This window comes from Coffea arabica, chromosome 5c (genome assembly GCF_036785885.1).
Source record: "Coffea arabica cultivar ET-39 chromosome 5c, Coffea Arabica ET-39 HiFi, whole genome shotgun sequence".
NCBI lineage: Eukaryota > Viridiplantae > Streptophyta > Magnoliopsida > Gentianales > Rubiaceae > Coffea > Coffea arabica.
The window spans coordinates 35798851-35812628 of NC_092319.1; the positions used below are offsets into that span (position 1 = coordinate 35798851).

Below are 13778 nucleotides of genomic sequence, written 5' to 3' on the forward strand. Positions count from 1 at the left end.
ATTAATTATGCAAGAAAAGAGAAGTCATTCTTTCCGTATTTGGAGATTTTTGTAATTAAGTAATCCAATCTCTCTATTTCCTCTAATCTCACGAATTTCAAGAGAATAGGAAAGTGACACAATAAGAAAAAGGGTTAATTGTAATAAACTCTCTTGAAAAATGACTCTTTCTCATATTGTCCCCTGAATATGTTATTGAACCAATTCACCACCTAAGCTATTGTAATTTTCTCAATCAACTACAATTAGAATAGAAAGCCTAATTTTTGGTTGAATCAGTGATATGCAACGCACATAGTTTCATGAAGTGACCAAATTTTGTCACAAGGTTTTAGGTTACCAAATTTTTTTAATTACCTATACTCTTGAAGAAATACGTTCTAAACCACATCTAATTATTCCCAATATCACTACGAATTTTAATTTTGTGCGTCTTTATTATAATAATTCAAGTTTATTTCAAATATCAGTATCAGGCTACTATCTTTTGTATTTTTGTTACAAATGCAAAACCTACCAAAAAACTTTTTGATCGTTAAGTACATTGTACTCTGTATTTTATTAGTTCAAAATTTTTATAATAAGTGTAATTATCCAAAATTCATCTTGACTTATTTTATTTATCTAAAAATTTGTTCAAAACTTTCATGTGAAATGTATACGTGAGGAAAGTAATTTGTAAATCGAGACCAAGTGTTTTTCAACATGACAAATTCGGCCTGAAGTTGGGCTACCTAACCCAATTTTACCTGATTGGAAGTTTGTAATAGCCCAGGAGGCGTATAGGTTCATTTAAACATTCTGGGGGGCAATTGGAGGAAAAGGCTTCTCTTTTGAGGGGCTTATTAGAAATAACTCCAAGAAAAATTGAGAAGTCCTTACAAATTATGATCTTCATTTTTTATTTGCTTAAAACACATAAGCAAGATATATTACAGTTGTCCTCCAAAGTCTTTGCTTTCTAATTTCCAAAGCAGTCCAATCTCAAATTTTTTCTGAAACTTCAACGGATAATCTACAACAGAACAATGACTAGATTGAAGAGAATTGGATTCAGGGGTCTCGACATTGAGGCTGAAATGATCATGACAATAAGAAAATTCCAGATCACAAAATTCTACTTGCATGGACTACTGCACATAATTAAACAACAGACAAGTAGAAAGAATCACTTGGCTTTAGAACTGAAAGTTTTGGAAAGCTCCTTTAGTAGAGGATTCTCTTTGAATGCTTCATCCTTTTCCAAATGCCATCTCTTTGAGGTATCTTCAGCCTGGAATCAGGTGAAAATTAGAGCTCGCATAAAGTCAGTAGCTAACATGCAATTTAAGAGATTTAGAGGATACATATCATAACTCAACATACCCAAGTTCTTAAGGGAGAAAATTGCTCCCTGACCATTTCGAATTTTGGCTGTATAAAATTCTGGCCTTTAGTTCGAATGTCATCACTCTGTCAAAGGATTACAACATTGTCACTGGAAAGCAGGAGCAGAAACCATGATACGAAATTAGAGCCATATGACACTACCCATTTATCTTAAAGGAAGAGATGGCAAATTTGTCGAGGCAAATGAAGTTAATCCATAACCACCAATCCAGCATACTATGCCCCTAGCAACCCATCTTTTATAGTTTCCATTATGATCTATCAACTAGGATGTTATTATTTGATCCTTAAAAAGGTATTCCGTCGTTGATTCAAGGGGATATTTGATCTAAACTGCGTGTGTTAAGTCATACCAAATCTAAAAATCATAAACAACAAATTCATGAAGGTTGGAAACTTTGTAATGGAATGCTGTCACTACAGATAACACTTGGCATCAAACTCCTTAGATATAATAATAACAATCAAATAATCAACAACATTCCATTGCCATCTATTTTGGCCAAACTGCCTTCCAACAGCAGAATTTTGAAAAATTACCAAAGAACCGACTTAAGGTCAAATAACAAAAATTACATGGCGTCCTAATGGTCAAAGTTACCATGTTTTATTAAGAAATGACACGATGCAAACTGTCCTAAAAGAACCCCTTTTTCTTGCTAAAGATGCATATAGTAAAACCAAAGAAATGAACAGGACCAGTAGCCCCTAATTTCTTTCTTTTTAACCCCAAAGTCCTTGCTAACTTCTGATGTCATTGTCGATAGCCCCTTCAACCTGGCATCCAACCACCAAAACCAACAGAAAGGTACAGAAAAGAAAAGCAATGAACAGCAAGCAGAGATGGGAGTTTGCAACACAATTTTGCTGTGGGTGGACACAGTAGGAGAGGGGCAAGGGGCAATTGGTGTGTGAAGCTGGAGCTGTGGGAGGCGTTCAGGAGCAATGGGGTTATGGTAAGGACGAGGGGCAACATTGGAAGGGTTAAATTTCAAACAGCTGGTATGTGGGAAGAAAAAAAATTAGTGAGTTTGAGAGCCAAAGATGATGACTTGGGGAGATGGGTGGCAACTAGGAGGTAGAATGGTGGTGGATGGGAACGAGGAGGCAGTAACTGGGCAGTGGTAGCATGAGGGAGAACTTTAAGTCGGAGAAGTTTTGGAGGATGAGGTAGATGAGATATATCCACCTTTTGAAACATCTTGATGGGCTAGAAAGAAGTATCTTGTTTCTAAGACGATCTATAATAGTTTAGGAAGTAATCAGTTGAATATCAATTTGAACAGCAGGTATCTTGGCCATTAAAAGCTAAGATTTAACATGGTTTGGAGATTCTTTAGTAATAACAATTGAGTGTAGATTTTCAAATTCAACGGGTAGAATGGTTGTTGGGCCAAAATGCTGAGGCAGACATAATTAACCCTATATGAAATTCAAGAGCATGCATTGGTGAGTTAGATTAGGACATGTAATACATCCAAAATTCACCTCCTATTTTCCAACAATGGATGATCTTCTCTCTCTTTCCTTTTTCTCGTAGGCATCTTCCCAAAATTCTTGATCAGAAATTGAAACCATATACTAAGTTCAAATTTATCACTTCATTACTACTACAATTGGACTGTCTCATGAAGATTACATTGTGCTGGAGTATATGAATCTTATTGATAACCATTCCTTCAGTGCTTTCCTATTTTAATCAATTAATAAATAAGACTTTCTACTTGTCAGCTTTTCAGATCACAACGACAATGATCGATCTTTACAGTATAAAATGTCTGATGAAAACTAACTATATCCACAATAGAAACAAGATGACCAATATCAATGCCGTATACATTTTTGAAAGTAACATGTCTGATACTATTACACATGCCTAAAATAAAGCATGTGCCTGAGCAAATAGAGACGTGTACATGTTATGCAAAAAGCTGCAAAGATAATCACCCAAGCTATCCGAAGGAACTATTCGGTACTCCATACTATGGTTTATTAAAAAGTTTGTACCAGCATAAAATTGTCACTATTTGATTGCCAAGATATAGCATCATGAGGATCTCAGGCTACACAACCAAAAAGAAGCAGTTACTTAAGGGCAATCCTTCGGTGTACTTATAGCTTGCTGTTTACTTAATCGTTCTGCATTGTTTATGTGAATGCATTAAGCTTACAGACACAACACCAAGAATAAAAGTAACAAGGTGACACTTGGCTCTTTCATTCTTCCGATCTATTGCAATTCGTTCCCAAATTAAATCCTCCAGCTTAAGAATAGTTGTTTCAAGCAATGCAAAGATGCATACACTACAACAAAAATGGCCTTTCCTGACATGTCTATAAGGACACTTGTTGGTTTGTGTCGTTATACCAAACGTATCATGACACTTATTAACCAACTCAATAATATGTACTATAATTTTTTTATTTTATCATGATATAAAATAATAATGTGCCTTTAGACTACCTATCATGACACTTGGAAAAATGTGAGGAAAAAAAAGTCAGAAAACGACATCGTTTTAATTTGGATCCAGACACTTGGTAAAGTACTATGAAGTTTCATTTTGCTGGCAAAAGGACTTGGTGAAAATTTCTTCTTCTCATCTCTCTCACCTCTCCGCATACAATCTATCTCAGCCAATCCAGAATGTTGGTCAAGCTATCTCCGCAAACAACCATCTTCATCTTTTCTAACCTCAACTTTAAATCCTTCGGCTAAGACATCTGGAAGGGCAGACAAGGAGTAAAATTAGAAGATCGGAGCTGTACATTGGGAAAGCTGGAAGATACTTCAGGCATGCAAATGTTGTTCCAAAATCGAAGTGGTAAACACAATGAAGCTCTTATGTTTGATTTCGTTGTCAAGAAATTACCTGCAACTTGGAAATTAAGGTAATCAGAATTAAAAGGAGGAAATTGTATTGTCCTGCAACTTGGAAATTTTTTTCTGAGAAGTAAAGATTCTTGGCCTGAGCTGTCGCTAGTTGAGTTATATTGTCCTCATTTAAGATTATTGAAAGATTTAAATATGATATCTATCTAATTGTAGCATTAATAGCAACTCGGTGTTGGATGCTTTTTCTTTTGCTGCAATGGAGATGAAAACTTGAGGAAATTTGTTCAATTGGATTGCGTATTTTTTTAGGAGATCGATCTTTATGTCCATGTTACATTTTTTCTATTGCCATGCCATAATTGTACATAGGCTAGCTAATAAAGTGTCAATGGGTGATTAGTATGTTGCCCAAAACCTGTTCTATAAAAAGTCAATTCCCCCTTGTTTTTCATTTTTTTCTATGAAACCTAGCTGTAATTGAAGTTTGTTTAGGCAGCTAGTTTTGTTTGGGGATGGGGACAGTTAAGCAAAACTGTGAATAGAGAGTTTCAACCAAATTGCATTGCTTATCGTAATTATGAACACTCAGCAACAAGTTCGATATAAATAAATGAAACAAGGACCATGGTCTATATATGCCTAGCAGGAAATTATTCTGGTGACAGAATTGGGAAACCGTGACTATGTAAGCCCAAAGACAATTAAGATGCAGATAATGGACCGCCAATGTGAGGCACAAAATTTGCATAACAAAGGTAACCTTTGCTGCCTTTTGGCTTTTGCCACAAAGGTGGTCATCCGTCTAAGTGCATATTTCACCCAATGGTATCACTTATATCACTATTGCTTTTTTCTATGTTAAATTCTATATAGTACTTGCATCTTTACAGCATTTTTCTGTTTTAAATTGTATGTCTAATCAGTACGTGAGTTGCTTGAAATATATAGTATAACGCTTGTACTAAGTGTCTTCTGCACTTGATCAGTCTATTATAGTGCAAATTTTGAGCCCAAAAAAAGGGACTTTTAGATTAATAAGACAGAGACATTGATGCAGTTGGGTCAAAGTATTTTGACATGTTCATAAGGATCTTCATAGGCATGATTAGAAGCTAGGGGACTTTTCTGTCATTCTTTTTTCCAATTACCTATGCCGTCAATTGCATGCTTTTCTAAAGAGATGACTTATAAAATTAATCACTACACACCAAAGATGTATGTATACTTTGATGGAAATTTAGTAAAATTCTTGAATTTCACCTTTAGTTTTCACGCTCATGTGTTTGTTTAACCATTGACATTTCAGATTGAATTTAGGAATTTTGCGAAGACGTGGGCGCAGGAGTTGGTACGAAGGGTTTTTTTCTATTATTAGGTAAATAAAATTTCTATTCGCTTACTTGCAAATTTTGTTTTTATAGATTGTTGAGAAATTTTGCATTTTGTTGATTTCCTTTGTTTGTTGGCTGCTTGATTTAGTAGACTGTAAATTCTTGAACTTGAAATTAGGGACTTGTAAGCCACGACCTGAGTTTAAAAAGTAGGCTATCGGAAGCTCGTTGGAGGACATTTATTTATATTTAAAGTATGGATAAAAGATGGATGGATTTTCCAAGAACAAGTGAAAAGTACGAGACAGGACTTCAAATGTTTCTAAACTTCGCATTTTCTAGATCAAGTTGTGACGGAAAGATTTTGTGTCCTTGCAAAGATTGCAGCATGGGTGTTTGTGTGACAAAAATGGAAGCATATGATCATTTGAAAGTGGTAGGATTTATCAAGGGTTATAATAATTGGATAGCACATGGAGAACTTTCAAACCACAATGAAGCCACATCTAATTCTGAAAATACATCAATTGGGGTTTCAAATGGGACTAATAACATGCAAGACTTGGTCCATGATGTATTTGGGATACCACATGGAACAAATGAATTGAATAGAGAAGGGGACATTCCTGTTTCAGAGGCTGAAAAATTTTACAAATTGATTGATGATTCTCAACAGGATTTGTACAGTGGTTGCAAAAATTTCTCGAAATTGTCTTTTATTATTCGTTTGCTTCACCTAAAATGCCTGGGTAAGATGAGTAACAAGATTTTTAATATGCTTATTGAGCTGTTGAGAGAAGCATTTCCGGAGGCCATGACTAATTTGCTGTCTTCTTACTATGAGGCTAAGAAATTGATGAATACATTGGGGTTGGGTTATGAAAAGATCGATGCATGTCCTAATGATTGTTCTCTTTATTGGGGTAGTGCTGAAAAAAGAACTTCATGCGAAACATGTAACGAGCTTAGATGGGTTGCTTCAGAAAATGATCCAACTGGGGAAAAAAGAAAAATTCCTCAAAAAGTGTTGTGGCATTTTCCCTTAAAACCTAGATTACAAAGACTATTTATGTCTTCTAAAATTGCATCTCAAATGAGATGGCATGAGGAAAAACGTACAAAAGATGGTTGTATGAGACATCCAGGTGATTCTCCAGCTTGGCAAACTTTTGACCATCTACATCCAGAATTTGCTAAGGATTGTCGAAATGTTAGATTGGGGTTGGCATCTGACGGGTTTAATCCATTCAACAACATGAGTTCTACACACAGTACTTAGCCTGTAGTTTTAATACCATATAACTTACCTCCGTGGATGTGTATGAAGCAATCGTATTTCATGTTGTCTTTGTTAATACCCGGACTATCCTCTCCTGGGAATAATATTGATGTTTATCTACAGCCTCTAGTTAAAGAACTGACCGAATTGTGGGATTTTGGCATTCAAACTTATGATGCATCCCAAAAAGAAAATTTTCAACTGTATACGGCTTTGTTGTGGACCATTAGTGATTTCCCTGGATATGCAATGTTATCTGGGTGGAGCACTAAAGGTGAATATACTTGTCCTATTTGTCACAAGTTCACTCATGCACGACGGTTGACTCATAGTTTCAAATATTGCTACATGGGTCATCGGAGATTCTTAGATAGTAAGCATAAATTTAGAAAGCAAACCCAATTCTTTGATGGCACCGAAGAACATGGAAAGCGACCACCTTTGCAAACCGGGGATATGATTGTGAGTGAATTGGGAGACTTGCAAATTAGATTTGGAAAACATGTGAAAGGTAATCCGAAGCTACCTTTCAATTGGAAAAAGATGAGTATTTTCTTTGACTTGCTATATTGGAAAGATAATGTCTTAAGACACAATCTTGACTTCATGCACATTGAGAAGAATATTTGTGAAAACATTTGGGGGACATTGCTGGACACCGAGGATAAAACAAAGGACCATTATAATTCCCGCCGTGATTTGAGAGAAATGGGAATAAGAAAAGAGCTGCAGACAGAACCTGGAAAGGTGTACTTACCTCCATCTTCCTTTGCAATGGATAAAAAACAAAAAACTATGTTTTGCAATGTGCTAAAAAAGGTGAAAGTTCCAGATGGTTATGCAGCTAACGTCTCAAGATGCGTTCGAGTAAAACCACCAAGAATTTCAGGGCTTAAAAGTCATGATAATCATATCCTAATGCAGCAATTGATGCCTATAGCTTTGAGAAAGACTTTGCCAAAATCAGTGCGCTATCCTTTGATTCGATTGAGTAGATACTTCAGGCAGCTTTGTTCTAAAGTTATTTGTCATCAAGATGTGGTTCGTTTGGAAAGTGAAATTGCTGTCATACTCTGCGATCTTGAGAAATGCTTCCTACCAACCTTCTTCGATGTCATGGTGCATTTAGTTGTTCATTTGGCAACTGAAGTGAAATTAGGTGGGCCGGTGTATTATCGTTGGATGTATCCTGTAGAGAGGTACTGCTTGTAATTCTCATTATGCCTTAACTGTTTATTCCTTTTTTTGCTTTCTTCGATTTGTGGAACTAATTAGAGAGTTTGGAATGATGATACTTTAGGTACTTAGGAACATTAAAATCTTATGTTCAAAATAAAAGTAGGCCTGAAGGTTCGATTGCTCAAGGCTACTTAGCAGAAGAATGCATTAACTTTTGCTCATTGTATCTTGCGGACTATGTTGAGACAAAATTCAATCGTCCAAGCAGAAATGAAGAAGTACATAAGGAAATTGAAGATGGTTTAGATATATTCTCTGAATCAAGACATCCTTTGGGGAGAGGCAAGCCAACAGTCTTTGATGCTCATATCTTGAGTAAAGCACATCAGTATATTTTATTTAACTGTGATGCTGTCACACCTTATATAGAGTAAGTTCAACCACAACTTGATGCATTAAAATTTTATTGTAGAATTCAATGTATAATTACAATTTTGGCTCATGTACTTCTAGGCAGCATCGTAGATTGATAGAAGAAGGACATCCTCAAGTTCCACAGCATCTAAAAGAGCGCTTGCACAGCGAAAATTTTGCATGTTGGTTTGCTGAACATGTAAGTAAAATTTTGAATATTAAGTACAATTTGAATTGTAAGACTTCAAATATAGTTTCATCTTTTTTTTTTTTTTTTACAGATTGACAAGTTAGAACCAATGTTTTAAAAACCGGACCGTTAATCGAACCGGTGAAGTGAAAGGGTCGAGGTTCAACCGGTCGGACCGGTTCAACCTCGGTTCAATAAATTTTTTAAAAAATAATTTATATAAATATATATGTGCACAAAATAAGACATGTAATGGATAATTTAATACTTTATATGATGAAAAGTTTACTATTTTTGAATAACTTGGATTTTTAAAAATAAAATTTTTAAATTATAAGTTAAAACAAATAAATTTTATCTCAATTTCAATTACATCTACCAAAAAAATCTTAAATATAATCCAAAAATATCACAATATTTGAAATTATACAAAATTCACGTCTATCAGAATTTAGACATTGTGAACTTAAATTTTAATTTACATTTTGGAATTTAAATTTACAATTTAAAAAAGGAAGTTTGGAGTTCTAAGAAAATCAAGAGAATTGAAAATAGAAATGCAAATTTGATAAGAAACAAAAAATGAGATAAAAGTGAGTGGTTGTGGTATTAAATAAATTGGGTTAAAGAAAAATAATTCTTTTTTAACTTTTTTAAATTTAATGGACAAAAACAAAATTAAAATATGGAAGAAAACATCAATAAATTAAAAATAAAGAGATTTGATTAAAAATAAGTGGCAAAAGAAAAGATGATAGAGAGAGAGAGTGTGTGTGTGTGTGTGTGTATTGATGATTAAAAAAAAAGAGTCATGAAAGGATGATATTTTGTAAAAAAAATGGAACAAAAGAAATATGAGTGTTTGTTTTATATAAATAAGTTATCAAAAAAAACTAACAAGATGTGATAGTGCAACGGTTACTACATTGGTCTTCTATTACAAAGGTCTTGAGCTCGAATCTTGGTAACTACATTTTGCAAAAAAAAAAAAAAAAAAAAAAAAGTGGAAAACTCAAAAACCGGAAATAACCGGTTCAAAGCCGGTTCAGCGGTTTCGCGGTCCAACCGGTTTTTGACCGGTTTCTTGACAAAGTCAAACCTGGCATTGAACCGGACTGGAGCCATGGCCGGTTCGCGGTCCAACCGGTCAAACCGGCCGGTCCGGTCCGGTTTTCAAACACTGGTTAGAACTTTCTCAAAATATTTCGGTGTTGAGAGAGTTGAGGTTCCTTGCTAAAGGTCCAGATGTTGTTGGAATCCAACATGACAGGTATGTTGTTAATGGATTTCGGTTTCACACCAAAGAAGTTGAGAAGAAAAGAAAAACGCAGAATAGTGGTGTTACAGTCAATGCAACAACATCCAGTTTTGCAAGTATAAGGGATCAAAATCCAGTTTTGAGTGAACTAGTTTACTTCGGCGTCTTGAAAAATATGATTGAATTAATTTACGGAGGTCATCGGGTGGTGTTATTCGAATGTGATTGGATATCAAATGGTTCGAGAATGAAACCAGATGCTAATGGGTTTACTTTAGTCAATTTTGCAGACGTGAGGCCTCATGTTGAGCCATTTATACTCGCTTCACAAGCATCACAGGTTTTTTATGTGGAAGATCCAACTGATAAGGATTGGCAAGTGGTTATCTCTACCACTGCAAGAGCTGGATATAACATGGGCACAACCATGGATGTTGAGACATATTTGCAAAGTGATGTTGGCAATCCTTTTGTTGAGAATGAAAATGAGGAAATTAGTTGGGTTCGTGAGAATGGACTTGGGATTGAAGTTGATTTGTCCCAATATAATCTGATTTAGAATCTTTTATAGCTTTAAGGCTTACTGGCCCTATTCTTCTCTGTTTCAATTGCTAGGCCTAGGCTTTATTTCCTTTTGTCGATGGGTTTTGCATTTTTTTTTGTATTTTATTAATATGACCGACATTTTGTCGATGGGTTTTGCCTTCTGACAGATGTGATAAAAGACTTGGTGCTATTAGTTAAAACTTGTGTATTAATTTGCCTCTTTAAGGCCTTTCTTCATTGATACTCCCATGGTCCAGTTTTTGGATTTCTAGTCTTGGTTAGTAATCGTGAGTCTTATTCATAAAAATGGTATTGGAATGATTTTTCTTTTAATGGCATGGGAACAATTGGCAACCAAGGCTATGATTTGGGGAGAACAATTGGCAACGTACGGAATGTGCAAATCATTTCAGACCAAACATAAAACTATCCAACTTTCCAAGGAACCCATTACTCATTTTAAGAGCCCAATGGGCTGGATAAATACTGGTCATTATTTTATAAGCAATTTCATTAATTGTAAGCTGTAATATTACATTTGTGAATCATTATATTATGGCCAATTCTTTTTCCCAATAACCTGAGGTCTAATTTTTTATCAATAGAAATTTCTTAAATAATTTTTTAATACCATGAAAAAATTATTTTTTAAACCAATAACAATACAAAAAGTTAATTCCGATAGAGTTTTCTAGTCCAACTGATCTTTGATCGAATTTAATCGGTTTAGTCGCAATTTTAGATTATCCTTCAAAGTGACCGGAGACATGATCGAACCGATCAAGCACGATCGAATCGATCAAACCGATCATACTATATGTTTATGCTCATCAATGTGTTGTAAGTGTAAGCCTAAGGTTAATCATTGAAAAGTTCAATATTAAGATCTTGTAAGTGATAGTAAGATTCTAATTAACACAAAGTTCAATGGCAATTGCTTTGAAATTGAAAGCATTCAATATATATATGTTTATGTTCAATCAATGCGTTGTAAGTGTAAGCATAAGGTTAATCATTGCCAAGTTCAATAGTAAGATCTTGTAAGTGATAGTAAGATTCTAATTAACACAAAGTTCAATGGCAATTGCTTTGGAATTGAAAACATTGAATATATATATATATATATATACATATATATATAAATGTTCAATCAATTCTAATCCCAATGTTTATCAATGGAAAGTTCATGTATTCATAAGTTAATTTTCTTGTTTCATAAACTAATTCGATCCTTCCAATGGCTTGTTAGACTACAAACCGTACATAATTGCTAGCAGCATAAAATAAATTGAGTAACCGAAAACATTTTGATTAAAAGAATGTTTTTTGTTAGCTTCTCAAAATTTTTAATTATTTTTATATTTTTAGTTGTTATATTACATTGTATATAGCTCTAACAAATTTTTTATCTGTTATATTTTTAGTTGTTATATAGCTGTAACAAAATTTTTGATTGTTATATTATATTGTATATAGCTCTTGCAAAATTTTTATTTGTTATATTTTTAGTTGTTATATAGTTTTAACAAAATTTTTAATTGTTATATTATATTGTATATAGCTTTAACAAGATTTTTAGCCTTTATATTTTTAGTTGTTATATTATATTGTATATAGCTTTAACCAAAATTTTAGTTGTTATATAGCTTTAACAAAATTTTGCCCAAACACACAAAAATTGTGATTAGTAGCGCGGCAAATTGAAAAATTCAAGAGGCTTGACTAATTTACTTTGGCGTCATTAGTACCGCTTTTATTTCAGACATCTTCTCCCTCTCTCGTTGTCCTCTGCCTTTGTGCTCTCTCTCTCTTTCAAGCTCGCACCACCAATTTGAGTCAATTGCCGTCCATGAACTCGCACCCATTTGGGTAACTTGGTTGAGCTCGCACCAGGCAAATCCCTAATTCAGCTATTGTGTTGGCTTGGTGGCAAGAAATCAGAAATTAGGGCTTCAAAGCTTGGGTGGTGGGTGGAGTTCAGATCTTGAAGCTTGGGGAAACCGAGAAGTTAGGGATTCAAGCCATAGTTTGAGGTAATTTCAGTATTTCGTGTCTAAGTTTGCATTGCATGGTAGACATGTTCTTGCATTGCATGGTAGACTTAGTTTTTAGGCTATTCGATTCCCATCTCTGACAAGCACTTTCTCCGTTTCTGAGAAGCACATTTCTAGCTAGAGTGTTTGCTTTGGGGGGTGGTGGTGGTGTGAAAAGCTTTGGGGGTGGTGGCGGTGTGAAAAACACGTTTCTGAGAAGCACATTTCAAGGTGAGCCTGGTCGAATGGAGACTGCTACTGTGAACTGAATATACAATTTCAACCATCTATTTTTGGTGATGGGTTCTCGTTTTTAGTCTTTCACCGTGATGCTCTTCGCCTCCTTCCTGTTCTACGACTGTATTGTTTATACTGTTACAATTGTATTGGATAAAGTGTTTGTGCATTTACTATTAAGTGTCAACCCTTAACTGTGGATGTGGCTCTGGCAAAAAGAGAAGTAATTTGGTTTGGAATCGTCAATGCTACGTAAAGCTTGAGCTCTTGTTTAGATGAGACACTATCTTAGAACAATAGAATTAGTGTTTTTGATAAATGCAGAACCATGTCAGAATCTGGAAATAAAAGTATTCAGTAGAGCTTCATAACCGACCCGATTGCCATCCCTAAACATACAAAACCAAGAGTTGTATTTGCTGGTAGAATACATTATCCTCTGCAATTTTTGGTTATCACATGGCCAAGTATATTTCGTTAATTCAAGACAATCATTTATTAGTTTGCTCCATTATTGAAGTTAAAATTACGTGGACTCTTCTACTTGCGCCCTCATTGAGCATAAGCATACCAACTTTTGATCATAGGCATCATTCTCAAAACAATATGGAAAAAGTTTCATGTCAAGCGGTAGTAAATTCTGCATATCTTTCATGCTGAAAGGATGTAGATCAAAGCATTTCCCATGTATATTCTTGCAGTCACTTAAACATGTAGCTTTCATTTCATTTCCAATTAGTTGCTACATTGAATTGTATATTCTCCATTTGTTTCTCTGTTCTGTTGACAGCTCCATAGTCTTCCCCTGGTTTATTCTTGAAGAATGCCATTTGTTACTTGTCATGCCAGTTTATTGTTCAAGTAGTATTTCTTTATAATAGCATTTGTAAGTTAAAGAAATTATAGGTAGAGTGTTTGCTTCAATAAATTTTAAACATTTACATTTGTCCCTTTCTTCACTCAAATATTATGCAGGTATGGCCCGTAGAGGTTGAAAATGTAAGCACGCTGCAAATGGATTGAGAGATGAACCAATTGAGCAACCTCCCTCATGTCATGAAACAAGGCAGCAGCCTCCACTTGGAA

General features: G+C 34.7%; 1 protein-coding gene and 1 long non-coding RNA gene across 2 annotated transcripts; one reads left to right on the plus strand and one right to left on the minus strand.

The window, feature by feature from the left end:
• Positions 1-1037: 1037 nt before the first annotated feature.
• LOC140007513 (uncharacterized) lies at positions 1038-1520 on the minus strand. Its single transcript, XR_011814828.1, has 2 exons — positions 1366-1520; positions 1038-1273 (listed from the first exon to the last, which is right to left on the minus strand). It is a non-coding gene; the product is annotated as an uncharacterized lncRNA (long non-coding RNA).
• A 5351-nt stretch (positions 1521-6871) lies between these two features.
• LOC113689338 (uncharacterized) lies at positions 6872-10435 on the plus strand. The gene is made up of 5 exons (XM_072050005.1): positions 6872-8034; positions 8178-8444; positions 8528-8627; positions 8710-8717; positions 9889-10435. The coding sequence occupies exons 1-5, from the start codon at positions 6872-6874 to the stop codon at positions 10433-10435; spliced, it is 2085 nt and encodes a 694-aa protein (XP_071906106.1).
• Positions 10436-13778: the final 3343 nt, after the last annotated feature.

Bases quoted from the DNA above. Each gene is read 5' to 3' on its own strand.
- LOC113689338 (XM_072050005.1), top strand. From the start codon at position 6,872: ATGTGTATGAAGCAATCGTATTTCATGTTGTCTTTGTTAATACCCGGA. The intron at 8,035-8,177 runs GTACTGCTTGTA...AAATAAAAGTAG, and splicing joins TGGATGTATCCTGTAGAGAG to GCCTGAAGGTTCGATTGCTC. The intron at 8,445-8,527 runs GTAAGTTCAACC...ATGTACTTCTAG, and splicing joins GCTGTCACACCTTATATAGA to GCAGCATCGTAGATTGATAG.